Source organism: Aedes albopictus, chromosome 1, assembly GCF_035046485.1.
Source record: "Aedes albopictus strain Foshan chromosome 1, AalbF5, whole genome shotgun sequence".
In the NCBI taxonomy this organism is placed as follows: Eukaryota; Metazoa; Arthropoda; class Insecta; order Diptera; family Culicidae; genus Aedes; species Aedes albopictus.
The window spans coordinates 305,485,654-305,504,448 of record NC_085136.1 but is presented as its reverse complement, the minus strand read 5'-3'; the positions used below and the strand labels follow the sequence as shown (position 1 = coordinate 305,504,448).

The 18,795-nt window shown below is 42.5% G+C and overlaps 3 protein-coding genes across 4 annotated transcripts in view; 1 reads left to right on the top strand and 2 right to left on the bottom strand.

The window, feature by feature from the left end:
• Window positions 1–18,795, bottom strand: part of LOC109417328 (uncharacterized protein DDB_G0283357-like) — a 1,264,336-nt gene that overhangs the window by 286,976 nt on the left and 958,565 nt on the right. The gene's annotated exons all lie outside the window — the stretch shown is intronic.
• LOC134287644 (uncharacterized) overlaps window positions 1–18,795 on the bottom strand; it is a 163,539-nt gene that overhangs the window by 118,363 nt on the left and 26,381 nt on the right. The gene's annotated exons all lie outside the window — the stretch shown is intronic.
• Window positions 11,780–13,041, top strand: LOC134285732 (uncharacterized). The gene is made up of 2 exons (XM_062847078.1): window positions 11,780–12,685; window positions 12,895–13,041. Exons 1-2 carry the CDS (start codon window positions 11,780–11,782, stop codon window positions 12,898–12,900), a joined length of 912 nt encoding a protein of 303 aa, XP_062703062.1. The 3' UTR covers window positions 12,901–13,041.

Sequence of the window (18,795 nt, the reverse complement as noted above, 5' to 3'; positions counted from 1 at the left end):
ACGAGGATTCCTTTGGAATCCTGACGAGGATTCTTTGGAATTCTGACGAGGATTCCTTTTGGAATCCTGACGAGGATTCCTTTGGAATCCTGACGAGGATTCCTTTGGAATCCTGACGAGGATTCCTTTGGAATCCTGACGAGGATTCCCTTTGGAATCCTGACGAGGATTCCTTTGGAATCCTGACGAGGATTCCTTTGGAATCCTGACGAGGATTCCTTTGGAATCCTGACGAGGATTCCTTTGGAATCCTGACGAGGATTCCTTTGGAATCCTGACGAGGATTCCTTTGGAATCCTGACGAGGATTCCTTTGGAATCCTGACGAGGATTCCTTTGGAATCCTGACGAGGATTCCTTTGGAATCCTGACGAGGATTCCTTTGGAATCCTGACGAGGATTCCTTTGGAATCCTGACGAGGATTCCTTTGGAATCCTGACGAGGATTCCTTTGGAATCCTGACGAGGATTCCTTTGGAATTCTGACGAGGATTCCTTTGGAATCCTGACGAGGATTCCTTTGGAACCCTGACGAGGATTCCTTTGGAAGCCTGACGAGGATTCCTTTGGAAGCCTGACGAGGATTCCTTTGGAAGCCTGACGAGGATTCCTTTGGAAGCCTGACGAGGATTCCTTTGGAAGCCTGACGAGGATTCCTTTTCAAGCCTGACGAGGATTCCTTTGGAAGCCTGACGAGGATTCCTTTGGAACCCTGACGAGGATTCCTTTGGAATCCTGACGAGGATTCCTTTGGTATCCTGACGAGGATTCCTTTGGAATCCTGACGAGGATTCCTTTGGAATCCTGACAAGGATTCCATTGGAATCTTTACGAGGATTCTTTTGGAATCCTGACGAGGATTCCTTTGGAATCCTGACGAGGATTCGTTTGGCATTCGGACGAGGGTTCCTTTGGCATTCGGACGAGGATCCCTTTTGAATCCTGACGAGGATTTTTTTGGAATCCTAACGAGGATTCCTTTGGAATTCTGACGAGGAATCCCTCAGAATTCTGACGAGGATTTCTTTGGAATCCTGACGGGGATTCCCTCGGAATCCTGACGAGGATTCCCTCGGATCCTGATGAGAATTTCAACGGAATCCTAATGAGAATTCTAACTGAATCCTGATGAGGATTCCCTCGGAATCCTGATGAGGATTCTTTCGGAATGCTAACGAGGATTCCCTCGAGATACTGACGAGGATTTCCTTGGAATCCTGACGAGGATTCCCTCAGAATCCTGACGAGGATTCCCTCAGAATTCTGACAAGGATTCCCACGGAATCCTGACGAGGATTCCCACGGAATCCTGATGAGAATTTCAACGGAATCTTAATGAGGATTCCCTCGGAATCCTGATGAGGATTCCCTCGGAATCCTGATGAGGATTCCCTCGGAGTCCTGACGAGGATTTCATCGAAGTCCTCACGACACTCGGATGTAAAGAAAGCGGTGAACCTGAATTCGATCTTAATAGTGGCTCCAGAGAGGAACCCTAGAACGTCATTCAGGCCATGGTTTATGGTCAGATTCTTCTTCAAACAAAGTTCAGGGATTCTAGTTTATTTCAAAAGTAAATTTCATGTAAAATTTCCGTCGAGAAACATATTGACCAGCTTAAACGGTGCATAGTTTCTTTGGTTTGGTTTCTTTGTTTGGTTGGCACACAGTGGTCATCGTCATCATAACGGTTTGCCCTCGTAGTATCTGAAATCAATGGTGAAACCGTCAGTATAACGCGCTCATTCCTATTCAGAAAGTACAATGTTGTGATATGATAGCAACGACAAAAATCACCACATTTTACTGGCTGTAAGGTATACCGGGGAAAGATAAATCGTAGTTCGAGCCTTTCTGGAAGTATAGAGCAGCGATGGACGGTGCGTTTTTGTGAGAAAAAAAACTTATTCTGGATTTTCAGAAGCTTGACAAATTCTGCACTGAGAAAAGTTCAGCTATGAGTTTCAAAAAAATCGTACATTCATGTTTCTCAAACAGCAATTCACAATCACTGAACCGTGTGTGTATGACCTCCACGTGCACCGCACTCATCCCAAATTCCATCCAACCTCCTTGACCAACAGTTTCGTGGTTTTATCTCGCCTTAGCCTTATCCTAAGCTGATGCATCATCCCGCACAATCAAACGAGGACCGCGCTGGCTGCTGAAGCCGATGCAGTAGTGGCGTGGGATTCTTACTCCCCATCATCATCATCGTCATCGTCGCCGTTTCACCCAGTCACCATCACCATACCATACGCCATTTACGCCATTTCTAATCAAAACACAGCCCCAGGTTATTTGCTCACTCTGTGTGCTAACACTGGCTGACTGGAGCAGCAGCACCGGATGCCCTCTCTTCGTTCATTCGTTTGTTCGCTTCTTCGCCCTGAAATCGGTGGCCGGTGATGATAGTGTATAGTGCGGCTTCAATGTTGCGTTCCGGCGAGCGCGGGGTTTATTTTCCTATAGTTCTGCTTGCTCATCCTCCTCGGTGTTTCAACATGGAGAGATGGATTAATGTGTATGAACAGCTGCTGGATCGGTACTGGGCGCTCGCTGTATGTACTCGCTGGATCAATACAAGACAAGGATGGATTCGAGCTAGTTGCTCAAGTAGGAGGTTTTACGTTTGGTCAGGATTTATGGTCCACTGTGGCTAGCCGCAATTGCTTCGGTGCAGAAGTATAAAAAAACTGTTGAAATGTGATGCGAAAGGGAAAATTGAAGAAAACATCTACTCAAGAATGCCTGTGGTTTATTTTTTCCCGTTACAAATGTTTGAATAATTTCGGAAATTCTTTGCCAAGTCTTTGAATCTACTTCAAAAATTCAATTGTTTTCAAGAATTCCAAGAGATTTGGTGCATAATGCAGATGAAGCTCTTATATTGTATAGTTAGCCTACCAAAGCCCCCTCTGAAACTAGAGACGAACCAGCCAAGGGCTGAAAGTCTCTTAAATAAAGACAAATCAATCAATCAACCCTCTGAAACTTTGGCATTCGCTTTGAAGCTCCCTGAACGCGTCTAAAGCTTTCCTTAAAACCCCCATGAAACTGACTAAAACGACTTGAAACACCTGTAAAACCCACCCTGAATACTCTGTCAAATACATCTGCGAGCCTGTGAAACCTCCTGAAACTACCTGAAATGCTTTGCAACGGCTTGAAATGCCTCTGAAAACTGAATGAAATAATCTGTTCGGTAGCGCGGTTATTCGTAATATCCCCCACCCGTAAACCTGAATGACGTCCAAGGTTTCCTCCCTGGAGCCACCATCGTTATCGTTTTCAGGTTCTCCGCTCTGCTCACATCCAACTTTCGGGACCGTTGCCATCGTTTCCTATATTGCTTGATTATTGTCTGCCTCTTCGACCTACATATTTGAGTTGTGGGTGGCTCAGCATAACAAACCAGTTCCCACTTCCTGAAAACCATGATGATGCCCTCCTCTCTGGAGCTGTCATCATGACCAAAACCTGGCTTACCGCTCTGCACGATATCCAGTAGAGCTAGTTTCACTATGGAAGCCTAGTCAGGATTCCGATGGAATCCTTGTCAGGATTCCGATGGAATCCTTGTCAGGATTCCGATGGAATCCTTGTCAGGTTTCCGATGGAATCCTTGTCAGGATTCCGATGGAATCCTTGTCAGGATTCCGATGGAATCCTTGTCAGGATTCCGATGGAATCCTTGTCAGGATTCCGATGGAATCCTTGTCAGGATTCCGATGGAATCCTTGTCAGGATTCCGATGGAATCCTTGTCAGGATTCCGATGGAATCCTTATCAGGATTCCGATGGTATCCTTATCAGGATTCCGATGGTATCCTTGTCAGGATTCCGATGGAATCCTTGTCAGGATTCCGATGGAATCCTTGTCAGGATTCCGATGGAATCCTTGTCAGGATTCCGATGGAATCCTTGTCAGGATTCCGATGGAATCCTTGTCAGGATTCCGATGGAATCCTTGTCAGGATTCCGATGGAATCCTTGTCAGGATTCCGATGGAATCCTTGTCAGGATTCCGATGGAATCCTTGTCAGGATTCCGATGGAATCCTTGTCAGGATTCCGATGGAATCCTTGTCAGGATTCCGATGGAATCCTTGTCAGGATTCCGATGGAATCCTTGTCAGGATTCCGATGGAATCCTTGTCAGGATTCCGATGGAATCCTTGTCAGGATTCCGATGGAATCCTTGTCAGGATTCCGATGGAATCCTTGTCAGGATTCCGATGGAATCCTTGTCAGGATTCCGATGGAATCCTTGTCAGGATTCCGATGGAATCCTTGTCAGGATTCCGATGGAATCCTTGTCAGGATTCCGATGGAATCCTTGTCAGGATTCCGATGGAATCCTTGTCAGGATTCCGATGGAATCCTTGTCAGGATTCCGATGGAATCCTTGTCAGGATTCCGATGGAATCCTTGTCAGGATTCCGATGGAATCCTTGTCAGGATTCCGATGGAATCCTTGTCAGGATTCCGCTGGAATCCTTGTCAGGATTCCGCTGGAATCCTTGTCAGGATTCCGCTGGAATCCTTGTCAGGATTCCGCTGGAATCCTTGTCAGGATTCCGCTGGAATCCTTGTCAGGATTCCGCTGGAATCCTTGTCAGGATTCCGCTGGAATCCTTGTCAGGATTCCGCTGGAATCCTTGTCAGGATTCCGCTGGAATCCTTGTCAGGATTCCGCTGGAATCCTTGTCAGGATTCCGCTGGAATCCTTGTCAGGATTCCGCTGGAATCCTTGTCAGGATTCCGCTGGAATCCTTGTCAGGATTCCGCTGGAATCCTTGTCAGGATTCCGCTGGAATCCTTGTCAGGATTCCGCTGGAATCCTTGTCAGGATTCCGCTGGAATCCTTGTCAGGATTCCGCTGGAATCCTTGTCAGGATTCCGCTGGAATCCTTGTCAGGATTCCGCTGGAATCCTTGTCAGGATTCCGCTGGAATCCTTGTCAGGATTCCGCTGGAATCCTTGTCAGGATTCCGCTGGAATCCTTGTCAGGATTCCGCTGGAATCCTTGTCAGGATTCCGCTGGAATCCTTGTCAGGATTCCGCTGGAATCCTTGTCAGGATTCCGCTGGAATCCTTGTCAGGATTCCGCTGGAATCCTTGTCAGGATTCCGCTGGAATCCTTGTCAGGATTCCGCTGGAATCCTTGTCAGGATTCCGCTGGAATCCTTGTCAGGATTCCGCTGGAATCCTTGTCAGGATTCCGCTGGAATCCTTGTCAGGATTCCGCTGGAATCCTTCTCAGGATTCCGCTGGAATCCTTGTCAGGATTCCGCTGGAATCCTTGTCAGGATTCCGCTGGAATCCTTGTCAGGATTCCGCTGGAATCCTTGTCAGGATTCCGCTGGAATCCTTGTCAGGATTCCGCTGGAATCCTTGTCAGGATTCCGCTGGAGTCCTTGTCAGGATTCCGCTGGAATCCTTGTCAGGATTCCGCTGGAATCCTTGTCAGGATTCCGCTGGAATCCTTGTCAGGATTCCGCTGGAATCCTTGTCAGGATTCCGCTGGAATCCTTGTCAGGATTCCGCTGGAATCCTTGTCAGGATTCCGCTGGAATCCTTGTCAGGATTCCGCTGGAATCCTTGTCAGGATTCCGCTGGAATCCTTGTCAGGATTCCGCTGGAATCCTTGTCAGGATTCCGCTGGAATCCTTGTCAGGATTCCGCTGGAATCCTTGTCAGGATTCCGCTGGAATCCTTGTCAGGATTCCGCTGGAATCCTTGTCAGGATTCCGCTGGAATCCTTGTCAGGATTCCGCTGGAATCCTTGTCAGGATTCCGCTGGAATCCTTGTCAGGATTCCGCTGGAATCCTTGTCAGGATTCCGCTGGAATCCTTGTCAGGATTCCGCTGGAATCCTTGTCAGGATTCCGCTGGAATCCTTGTCAGGATTCCGCTGGAATCCTTGTCAGGATTCCGCTGGAATCCTTGTCAGGATTCCGCTGGAATCCTTGTCAGGATTCCGCTGGAATCCTTGTCAGGATTCCGCTGGAATCCTTGTCAGGATTCCGCTGGAATCCTTGTCAGGATTCCGCTGGAATCCTTGTCAGGATTCCGCTGGAATCCTTGTCAGGATTCCGCTGGAATCCTTGTCAGGATTCCGCTGGAATCCTTGTCAGGATTCCGCTGGAATCCTTGTCAGGATTCCGCTGGAATCCTTGTCAGGATTCCGCTGGAATCCTTGTCAGGATTCCGCTGGAATCCTTGTCAGGATTCCGCTGGAATCCTTGTCAGGATTCCGCTGGAATCCTTGTCAGGATTCCGCTGGAATCCTTGTCAGGATTCCGCTGGAATCCTTGTCAGGATTCCGCTGGAATCCTTGTCAGGATTCCGCTGGAATCCTTGTCAGGATTCCGCTGGAATCCTTGTCAGGATTCCGCTGGAATCCTTGTCAGGATTCCACTGGAATCCTTGTCAGGATTCCGCTGGAATCCTTGTCAGGATTCCGATGGAATCCTTGTCAGGATTCCGATGGAATCCTTGTCAGGATTCCGATCCTTGTCAGGATTCCGCTGGAATCCTTGTCAGGATTCCGCTGGAATCCTTGTCAGGATTCCGCTGGAATCCTTGTCAGGATTCCGCTGGAATCCTTGTCAGGATTCCGAGAGAACCCTTGTCAGGATTTCGAGGAAATCCTCTTCAGGATTCCGATGGAAACCTCGTCACGATTCCAATGGAATCCTCGTTTGGATTCCGAGGGAATCCTCGTCAGGATTCCGAGGGAATCCTCGTCAGGATTCCGAGGGAATCCTCGTCAGGATTCCGAGGGAATCCTCGTCAGGATTCCGAGGGAATCCTCGTCAGGATTCCGAGGGAATCCTCGTCAGGATTCCGAGGGAATCCTCGTCAGGATTCCGAGGGAATCCTCGTCAGGATTCCGAGGGAATCCTCGTCAGGATTCCGAGGGAATCCTCGTCAGGATTCCGAGGGAATCCTCGTCAGGATTCCGAGGGAATCCTCGTCAGGATTCCAAGGGAATCCTCGTCAGGATTCCAAGGGAATCCTCGTCAGGATTCCGAGGGAATCCTCGTCAGGATTCCGAGGGAATCCTCGTCAGGATTCCGAGGGAATCCTCGTCAGAATTCCGAGGGAATCCTCGTCAGGATTCGGAGGGAATCCTTGTCAGGATTCCGATGGAATCCTTGTCAGGATTCCGATGGAATCCTTGTCAGGATTCCGATGGAATCCTTGTCAGGATTCCGATGGAATCCTTGTCAGGATTCCGATGGAATCCTTGTCAGGATTCCGATGGAATCCTTGTCAGGATTCCGATGGAATCCTTGTCAGGATTCCGATGGAATCCTTGTCAGGATTCCGATGGAATCCTTGTCAGGATTCCGATGGAATCCTTGTCAGGATTCCGATGGAATCCTTGTCAGGATTCCGATGGAATCCTTGTCAGGATTCCGATGGAATCCTTGTCAGGATTCCGATGGAATCCTTGTCAGGATTCCGATGGAATCCTTGTCAGGATTCCGATGGAATCCTTGTCAGGATTCCGATGGAATCCTTGTCAGGATTACGATGGAATCCTTGTCAGGATTCCGATGGAATCCTTGTCAGGATTCCGATGGAATCCTTGTCAGGATTCCGATGGAATCCTTGTCAGGATTCCGATGGAATCCTTGTCAGGATTCCGATGGAATCCTTGTCAGGATTCCGATGGAATCCTTGTCAGGATTCCGATGGAATCCTTGTCAGGATTCCGATGGAATCCTTGTCAGGATTCCGATGGAATCCTTGTCAGGATTCCGATGGAATCCTTGTCAGGATTCCGATGGAATCCTTGTCAGGATTCCGATTGAATCCTTGTCAGGATTCCGATGGAATCCTTGTCAGGATTCCGATGGAATCCTTGTCAGGATTCCGATGGAATCCTTGTCAGGATTCCGATGGAATCCTTGTCAGGATTCCGATGGAATCCTTGTCAGGATTCCGATGGAATTCTTGTCAGGATTCCGATGGAATCCATGTCAGCTCCTCTTTGGAGCCACCATCACGAAGACTTGCGTTGGATATCTGCTTGTGGTAGCCGAGATAGTTACGTTTCCATTATTTCTTTCCATACCACCTTCTCTTTGTTATAAAGTTATCTCACAAAGACACCGTGTGCTTGTTGCGATGATACTGGCGATGACGGGCGGCTTTGGAATGAGGTCAGGCTTTGATAACGATAATGGTCATTGTTATAGTAATCGTTCGAAGGGCAAAAGGAAGCCGTCGATCTCATTCGCTGCTGCTACTGCTTCTTAAGGGACTCAATTCTCCAATCCACGAGGGTTATCAGAGACCAGATTTGTCGAATTTTGATTGAAAATTACCGGACCAATGATCCGTGCAAGGGGGTCAACTGCGATGTAATAGAATCGATCACGGTTCACTGGACTTCGCCGAAAGCAACATTTTGTCTGTCAAAAACGGGAGCTCATCACAAATGTCATGAACCCAGCCCGACAGACGAACGCGTCGTCTTTTTGTTCGTTGTCCTTCCGACCGACCGACTAGCGTGATGATACTGGAGAAGGGCATTATTGTGTGTTAGCCTCTGGCTGCTGCTGCTGACCCCGGGGTTTTCACCCCGCGCCACGCGCCGTCTTTGCGAGTAAAGTGTAGTCAGCGAGCCGTGGAAAGCAGGTCGTCCAGATTATGTTCTTTTATGGATGGAGGAGACACCGCCACCACTACTACCGTCAAGATGAAGTAATCTTCTCTCCATTTCCAAGTGGAAGATCCGAAAGAATGGTAGCCCGAGGAAAAAAAAAAGTTCTGACATACCATCAGTGCAGATTTCGCTAAGCAAAACGAACTTTTTGGCATCATAATTGTAAACGGAAGGGGTGTTTAGAAATGTGATTTTTTTTTCCTGATACATTTTATATGGGCTCATTAACGTTTTTACTTTACGGAGCCGACATGTTGAGTTTTGTTTAAAATCCTATACTGACATAAATAAAGAGCATGAAGGGGACCTGAGATTGAATCCCATTTCAGAAATACTTTCAAAATATGAGTTCTTCATTCATTAGGGAAGTAAAGCATGGGTTAATACAGATAAAAAAGTAAATGTTCTTGAGATCTTTAAAATCGTGCAACTTCATTGTTCATTCATGGTTTTATCAAGGTTTTGGAGCAGCCTCAAGAACTTTCCCAAGTAAAAAAAATGTAATTTTACCTGATGTGCTTCCCATATAAAAACCTTTTGAAAACTCATTTTCTACAGATTTCTAATTACCTATTCAAAACGCAAATCCTCACACGTAATTTTTTTCTACCCGGGAACACTATCCAAGATAGCAAACCAAGAAACAACACTCGGAATGGATGTGGCAGCCAGCAACAGCAGCAGCACCCAGATAGGACGACGGATAAAGCGAAATATGGTCTCTAAATAAAAGTATGTCTTTCACTTTATAAATGCCATTCTTGGCTTTTCTTTTATTTTTATCCTTTTGCTATCTCTTCTAGCCTCAGGCAGCTCACCAGCCAGGCAGAACACGAACCGAAGCAATATTGCTTCTGCGAAAAAAACTAGGGCAGATATGAGGGTCGGTTCGAACTGATGGTGGCTCCAGTCCCATAATAGGTATTAAAATATAAATATTTCTCGGTTAATGTTGCATGAGCTTGGCCTAGAGAGGACGCCCCATCCAATGGATAGCCGCTTCAAGCGACAGTTCTCTCTGTGTATTGGGGATGAGGGACGAACCGCGTTCACATTCGCAGAGTGAGGAGAGGACGGCACATGAACCAATGAGGGCGTATCTGGGATTGAAGCCACAAACTAGAAAAACTCTCCGGCCATCGCCGCCACATCACATACATACAACAAAGTGGGTGGCTAAACTACCGTGGATCGTTGTTGATTGAAGGCGTATTGTTGACCCGGGTGTGTGGGCTGTGATGTGATTTTGCAAGTAGAGGCTATGACCCTCGACTTTTGAAATAGGAGAAAGCAGTTTGCTTGAAATAATGATGATATCAACGGCCGAATTTCTTTTGTTTTGGAATAACGATATTGGTTATAAACTGTGCTCTTGTTTTTCATTTTGAACGAATAGTTAACTACAAAACGAAACAATAGATATCTAAAAGACTATAATACTGAAATACAAGGTGTCAGAAGACAGGAAGACTGAGAAGACAGAGAAGACAGAGAAGACAGAGAAGACAGAGAACAAAGAGAAGACAGAGGAGAAGACAAAGAAGACAGAGAAGACAGAGAAGACAGAGAAGACAGAGAAGACAGAGAAGACAGAGAAGACAGAGAAGACAGAGAAGACAGAGAAGACAGAGAAGACAGAGAAGACAGAGAAGACAGAGAAGACAGAGAAGACAGAGAAGACAGAGAAGACAGAGAAGACAGAGAAGACAGAGAAGACAGAGAAGACAGAGAAGACAGAGAAGACAGAGAAGACAGAGAAGACAGAGAAGACAGAGAAGACAGAGAAGACAGAGAAGACAGAGAAGACAGAGAAGATAGAGAAGATAGAGAAGACAGAGAAGACAGAGAAGACAGAGAAGACAGAGAAGACAGAGAAGACAGAGAAGACAGAGAAGACAGAGAAGACAGAGAAGACAGAGAAGACAGAGAAGACAGAGAAGACAGAGAAGACAGAGAAGACAGAGAAGACAGAGAAGACAGAGAAGACAGAGAAGACAGAGAAGACAGAGAAGACAGAGAAGACAGAGAAGACAGAGAAGACAGAGAAGACAGAGAAGACAGAGAAGACAGAGAAGACAGAGAAGACAGAGAAGACAGAGAAGACAGAGAAGACAGAGAAGACAGAGAAGACAGAGAAGACAGAGAAGACAGAGAAGACAGAAAAGACAGAGAAGACAGAGAAGACAGAGAAGACGGAGAAGACGGAGAAGACAGAGAAGACAGAGAAGACAGAGAAGACAGAGAAGACAGAGAAGACAGAGAAGACAGAGAAGACAGAGAAGACAGAGAAGACAGAGAAGACAGAGAAGACAGAGAATACAGAGAAGACAGAGAAGACAGAGAAGACAGAGAAGACAGAGTAGACAGAGAAGACAGAGAAGACAGAGAAGACAGAGAAGACAGAGAAGACAGAGAAGACAGAGAAGACAGAGAAGACAGAGAAGACAGAGAAGACAGAGAAGACAGAGAAGACAGAGAAGACAGAGAAGACAGAGAAGACAGAGAAGACAGAGAAGACAGAGAAGACAGAGAAGACAGAGAAGACAGAGAAGACAGAGAAGACAGAGAAGACAGAGAAGACAGAGAAGACAGAGAAGACAGAGAAGACAGAGAAGACAGAGAAGACAGAGAAGACAGAGAAGACAGAGAAGACAGAGAAGACAGAGAAGACAGAGAAGACAGAGAAGACAGAGAAGACAGAGAAGACAGAGAAGACAGAGAAGACAGAGAAGACAGAGAAGACAGAGAAGACAGAGAAGACAGAGAAGACAGAGAAGACAGAGAAGACAGAGAAGACAGAGAAGACAGAGAAGACAGAGAAGACAGAGAAGACAGAGAAGACAGAGAAGACAGAGAAGACAGAGAAGACAGAGAAGACAGAGAAGACAGAGAAGACAGAGAAGACAGAGAAGACAGAGAAGACAGAGAAGACAGAGAAGACTGTAGTAATCCAGTACTTAAATCATGGTAGGCTGTGAAACTGACTTATGACGTATGACTCTTGAAGACAGGACATTCGCTAATAAACCACTAAAGAATAAAGAAGTCCAAGTCTTTTACTTCAATTCAGAAGTGGGATAGAGTCCAAGCTGTTCAAGATGTTTTTACGGAGCCAGAAACCCTCGGAAATTCAAGATTTGGGAAATATCGGAAGCGGTCTTCCTTTCTCGGATCGTCAAAACTCAACCGATGGGAATTCAAGTTCTGGACAATCTGCAAACTTAGGAGAAGCTTCGGGCAGTGGAGATGGATCCAATGTAGCTGAAAACTTCACCAGAATCAACCATGAAGGAAAACGTGGCGATGAACGGCTTTTCAAAATGGAAGAAATTTCTGCGTTGCTGCCGGATTTTTCGGGCTCCACTCAAGAAAATGTGAATCATTTCATCAACATTGTACAACATACTAAACAAGTTTTCAAGATAAGTGAGGAAATTATGAAGCTGTTGGTTTTCAAATGCTTAAAAGGAAATGCTCAAGTTTGGTTTACTTCGTCACCGGAATTGATGTCAATGGAATTTGAAGATTTTCTTGCTAGTTTGAAGATGACATTTGTGCTGCATGAGAGCTTGTTTCAAGTACGCAAACGTTTGGAATCAAGAAAATGGAGAGAAAATGAAACTTTTGGCCAATACTGCTGTGAAAAAAGAATTTTGGCGGTACCATTACGACTTCGGGAGTCAGAGTTCGTGGAATATCTCGTCGAAGGAATTCCAGATCAACAATTGAAGAATCAAGCTAGGATGCAGAATTTTTCAACAGTTGCTGATGTTTCGAGAGCCTTTTCAATGATCAAACTTCGTGGACCATCGACTTCAACTTCGCTCGTGTGCTATAACTGTAAGTTACCAGGACATATTGCCGCAAGATGTCGGAAAATCCGCCAACCATTCGAACAAAAGGATCAATCAACCCGCCGAAATAATCCATGGATGAGAGAAACTAGGATTGGAGCCGTTGATGCTACATCAGAGAGTCAGGCTGAACAAGATTACAACGGACTGGTAGATATAAAATTGACAGACAATGACCAATGTTTCACAGCTCTATTTGATACAGGAAGTCCTGTTTCTCTGATATGCCTTAAATTAGTAAAAAATTCAAAAATTCTTGATTTTGATAACAAAAAAGTTTACAAGGGTATCGGAGGAACACGACTAACCATTTTAGGTACATTAATAACTAACATTTGCGTTCAAAATGTCCATTGCAGGATTAAATTTTTGGTCGTTCCTGATTTGACGATGTCATCGTATGACGCTATAATAGGAAGGGATTTTATAATGAAACCTAACATTCAAACCATCATCGAGAGAAGCCGTATTAAAATTTCGAGAACTCCGGTGATCCGAAAGGAAGTGCATGGAAATAAAAATGAAATAAATCAAATAAGTTCCCTTGAAGAATCTGAAATATTGAAAAGTGTTGGAAATGTAAGTAGCGATCATATTGCAAAGTTTATGGAAATTTTTAAAATGGATTACATTTGTTCCGATAAGCCTAGTCAGCCAAAAACAAAATATGAAATGAAAATCTCTCTAAAAACTGGTACTCAGTTTCACTTCAAACCTAGAAGACTAGCATATTCTGAAAAAAATAAAGTAGATGATAAAATTAAAGAGCTTTTACGTGACAAAATAATTAAAGAAAGTGATTCTCCTTATGCCAGTCCAATTGTATTGATTCCGAAGAAAGATGGCGATGTTAGGATGTGTGTTGATTATCGAAAACTCAACAAAGATACATATAGGGACAACTATCCTTTACCACTAATTGAAGAAATTTTAGATAAACTCAGGAATATAAAGATTTTTTCAGTTTTAGATTTGAAAGCAGGGTTTCACCAAATTAGAATTGCTCCAGAATGCACCAAATACACTTCTTTTGTTACACCATCTGGGCAGTATGAATATTTACGTGTTCCTTTTGGACTCTGTAATGCTCCAGCAGTATTCCAAAGATTTATAAATACTATTTTTAAAGACTTGATTGCTAAAGGTAAAATATGTGTTTACATTGATAATATAATAATTTTCTCAGATACAATTGAAGAACATTTAGAAATAATGAAAATGGTTTTTAAAATTTTAAGCGATAATCTTTTGGAATTAAATTTGGAAAAATGCAAATTTTTGTTTACTGAAATTGATTATCTGGGATATACTATCAATCAGAATGGTAAACGTCCGAATCAATCGCATATTGAAGCTGTTTCTAAATTTCCAGTTCCTAAAAATGTTAAAGATGTGCAACGCTTTTTGGGATTGACAAGTTATTTTCGGAAGTTTATTAAAAATTTTGCTACTATTGCAAGACCATTGTATAACCTTTTGAAGAAAGATACAGCTTTTGATTTTGGAGAGGCACAAATTAGTGCATATGAAACACTTAAACAAAAATTAGTCACAGCACCAATATTAGCTATTTTTAACCCTAATGCTGAAACCCATTTACATTGTGATGCAAGTTCCCATGGGTTTGGAGCCATTTTGTTACAGAAGCAAGATGACAATAACTTTCATCCAATTAGTTATTTTAGCAAAAATACTGACAATTTTGAATCTAAATTACATAGTTTTGAATTAGAAACCTTGGCAGTTGTTCATGCAATCAAGCGTTTTCATGTTTATCTATCCGGTATGAAATTCAAAATTTTTACGGATTGTAATGCTTTGGCACAAACTTTAATTAAAAAAGAAATAAATCCTAAAATCAGCAGATGGGCTTTGTTTTTGGAAAATTATGACTACACTCTTGAATATAGAGATGAAGCTAAAATGCGGCATGTAGATGCATTGAGTAGGCAAAATATGAGTAACGAAAAACAAATAACAAGAAAATCTCGAACTTATCAAATAAATGTATTAGAAACAGAAGATGTGGAAAGAAATGTGATACTCGCTCAAGAACAGGATGAGAAATTGAAAAACATTAAAACACACCTAGAAAACAGCAGTTTTCCAAACTTTGAGTTAAGTAATGGCATATTATTCAGAAAGAATGATGGTAAATTGTTGTTAGTAATCCCAAAACTAATGATTGACAATATCATTAGAATGTGCCATGATTTAAAAGGTCACATTGGTATTGAAAAGACGATGATTGAAATTAAAAAGCACTATTGGTTTTCGAACATGAGAAAAATAGTGAAAAAGTATATATCTAATTGTTTAAGTTGCATATTTTTTAGTCCCAAAGAAGGGAAAAAAGAAGGTTTTCTTAAATGTATTGAAAAAGGTAATCAACCTTTCAACACAATCCATTTGGATCATTATGGACCAATACAATTACCGTCGAGTGGTGGATTCAAATATATTCTGGTAGTTGTAGATGCCTTTACAAAATTTGTTAAATTTTATTGTACCAAATCAACCAACACAGAAGAAGTAATAAAACATTTGTCTAATTATATGAACTATTACAGTAAACCAGGAAGAATAATAACTGATAGAGGATCTTGTTTTTCTTCGATGAAATTTGATAACTTTGTTAAGAATAATTATATACAACATATTAAAACTGCTGCTTATACTCCAGAAGCTAATGGCCAAGCGGAACGTGTAAATAGAACATTATCGCCAATGTTAGCTAAATTAGTTAGTGACACAGGCTTAAAATGGAATAACTTGTTGAGTAAAATAGAATATATACACAATAACACATACAATAGATCCATTAAAAATTATCCCAGTGTTTTGTTGTTTGGTTTTCATCAACAAAATTTGAATGTTACTGAGCACAATTTGCAAACATTTTTAGATACTTTTCAGAATAATAGCAATAACGATGATTTGAATACAGTAAGGAATAGAGCGAAAGAGGTAATAGAAAATAATCAAAATTATAACAAGCTAGTAACAGATAAAAAACGTAAAAAGGCTACTGAGTACAAAGTTGGAGATTTTGTAGTACTGAAGATAAATTCGGCTTCTAAATTATCGGAAAAATATAAAGGTCCATATGTTATTAAAAAAGCATTGCCAAATGATCGTTACGTAGTTTCTGATATTGAGGGTTTTCAAGTTTCCAGCCTTCCTTATCACTCAATTTGTTCACCAATAAATATGAAACTTTGGCTATCTCCTGATGATTTGTTGAATACAGATTATGGTTCTATTGATGAGGGCATCAACTAGTCAGGATGGCCGAAATGTAGTAATCCAGTACTTAAATCATGGTAGGCTGTGAAACTGACTTATGACGTATGACTCTTGAAGACAGGACATTCGCTAATAAACCACTAAAGAATAAAGAAGTCCAAGTCTTTTACTTCAAAGACAGAGAAGACAGAGAAGACAGAGAAGACAGAGAAGACAGAGAAGACAGAGAAGACAGAGAAGACAGAGAAGACAGAGAAGATAGAGAAGACAGAGAAGACAGAGAAGACAGAGAAGACAGAGAAGACAGAGAACACAGAGAAGACAGAGAAGACAGAGAAGACAGAGAAGACAGAGAAGACAGAGAACACAGAGAAGACAGAGAAGACAGAGAAGACAGAGAAGACAGAAAAGACAGAGAAGACAGAGAAGACAGAGAAGACAGATAAGCCAGATAAGCCAGAGAAGTCTTCTAATCTTCTAGTCTTCTAGTCTTCTGGTCTTCTAGTCTTCTAGTCTTCTAGTCTTCTAGTCTTCTAGTCTTCTAGTCTTCTAGTCTTCTAGTCTTCTAGTCTTCTAGTCTTCTAGTCTTCTAGTCTTCTAGTCTTCTAATCTTCTAGTCTTCTAGTCTTCTAGTCTTCTAGTCTTCTAGTCTTCTAGTCTTCTAGTCTTCTAGTCTTCTAGTCTTCTAGTCTTCTAGTCTTCTAGTCTTCTAGTCTTCTAGTCTTCTAGTCTTCTAGTCTTCTAGTCTTCTAGTCTTCTAGTCTTCTAGTCTTCTAGTCTTCTAGTCTTCTAGTCTTCTAGTCTTCTAGTCTTCTAGTCTTCTAGTCTTCTAGTCTTCTAGTCTTCTAGTCTTCTAGTCTTCTAGTCTTCTAGTCTTCTAGTCTTCTAGTCTTCTAGTCTTCTAGTCTTCTAGTCTTCTAGTCTTCTAGTCTTCTAGTCTTCTAGTCTTCTAGTCTTCTAGTCTTCTAGTCTTCTAGTCTTCTAGTCTTCTAGTCTTCTAGTCTTCTAGTCTTCTAGTCTTCTAGTCTTCTAGTCTTCTAGTCTTCTAGTCTTCTAGTCTTCTAGTCTTCTAGTCTTCTAGTCTTCTAGTCTTCTAGTCTTCTAGTATTCAAGTCTTCTTGTCTTCTAGTCTTCTAGTCTTCTAGTCTTCTAGTCTTCTAGTCTTCTAGTCTTCTAGTCTTCTAGTCTTCTAGTCTTCTAGTCTTCTAGTCTTCTAGTCTTCTAGTCTTCTGGTCGTCTAGTCTTCTAGTCTTCTAGTCTTCTAGTCTTCTAGTCTTCTAGTCTTCTAGTCTTCTAGTCTTCTAGTCTTCTAGTCTTCTAGTCTTCTAGTCTTCTAGTCTTCTAGTCTTCGAGTCTTCTAGTCTTCTAGTCTTCTAGTCTTCTAGTCTTCTAGTCTTCTAGTCTTCTAGTCTTCTAGTCTTCTAGTCTTCTAGTCTTCTAGTCTTCTAGTCTTCTAGTGTTCTAGTCTTCTAGTTTTCTAGTCTGCTAGTCTTCTAGTCTTCTAGTCTTCTAGTCTTCTAGTCTTCTGGTCTTCTAGTCTTCTAGTCTTCTAGTCTTCTAGTCTTCTAGTCTTCTAGTCTTCTAGTCTTCTAGTCTTCTAGTCTTCTAGTCTTCTAGTCTTCTAGTCTTCTAGTCTCCTAGTCTTCTAGTCTTCTAGTCTTCTAGTCTTCTAGTCTTCTAGTCTTCTAGTCTTCTAGTCTTCTAGTCTTCTAGTCTTCTAGTCTTCTAGTCTTCTAGTCTTCTAGTCTTCTAGTCTTCTAGTCTTCTAGTCTTCTAGTCTTCTAGTCTTCTAGTCTTCTAGTCTTCTAGTCTTCTAGTCTTCTAGTCTTCTAGTCTTCTAGTCTTCTAGTCTTCTAGTCTTCTAGTCTTCTAGTATTCAAGTCTTCTTGTCTTCTAGTCTTCTAGTCTTCTAGTCTTCTAGTCTTCTAGTCTTCTAGTCTTCTAGTCTTCTAGTCTTCTAGTCTTCTAGTCTTCTAGTCTTCTGGTCGTCTAGTCTTCTAGTCTTCTAGTCTTCTAGTCTTCTAGTCTTCTAGTCTTCTAGTCTTCTAGTCTTCTAGTCTTCTAGTCTTCTAGTCTTCTAGTCTTCTAGTCTTCTAGTCTTCGAGTCTTCTAGTCTTCTAGTCTTCTAGTCTTCTAGTCTTCTAGTCTTCTAGTCTTCTAGTCTTCTAGTCTTCTAGTCTTCTAGTCTTCTAGTCTTCTAGTCTTCTAGTCTTCTAGTGTTCTAGTCTTCTAGTTTTCTAGTCTGCTAGTCTTCTAGTCTTCTAGTCTTCTAGTCTTCTAGTCTTCTAGTCTTCTAGTCTTCTAGTCTTCTAGTCTTCTAGTCTTCTAGTCTTCTAGTCTTCTAGTCTTCTAGTCTTCTAGTCTTCTAGTCTTCTAGTCTTCTGGTCGTCTAGTCTTCTAGTCTTCTAGTCTTCTAGTCTTCTAGTCTTCTAGTCTTCTGGTCTTCTGGTCTTCTAGTCTTCTAGTCTTCTAGTCATCCAATTCCTTTAGATCTTGTTCTTCCAGTTTTTCCAGTTCTTCCAGTTCTTCCAGTTCTTTCAGTTCTTCCAGTTCTTTCAGTTCTTCCAGTTCCTTCAGTTATCGAATTCTTCCAGTTCTTTCCGTTCTTCCAGTTCTTCCAGCTCTTCCAGTTCTTCCAGTTCTTCCAGTTCTTGCAGTTCTTCCAGATCTTCCAGTTCTTCCAGTTCTTCCAGTTTTTCTTGTTCTTTCTGTTCTAGCTATTCTTCCAGTTCTTCCAGTTCTTCCAGTTCCTGCAGTTATTCCAGTTCTTTTTCGAGTTCTTCCAGTTCTTCCAGTTCTTCCAGTTTTTCCAGTTCTTCCAGTTCTTCCAGTTCTTCCAGTTCTTCCAGTTCTTTCAGTTCTTCCAGTTCTTCCACTACTTCCAGTTCTTCCAGTTCTTCCAGTTCTTCCAGTTCTTCCAGTTCTTCCAGTTCTTCCAGTTCTTCCAGTTCTTCCAGTTCTTCCAGTTCTTCCAGTTTTTCCAGTTCTTCCAGTTCTTCCAGTTCTTCCAGTTC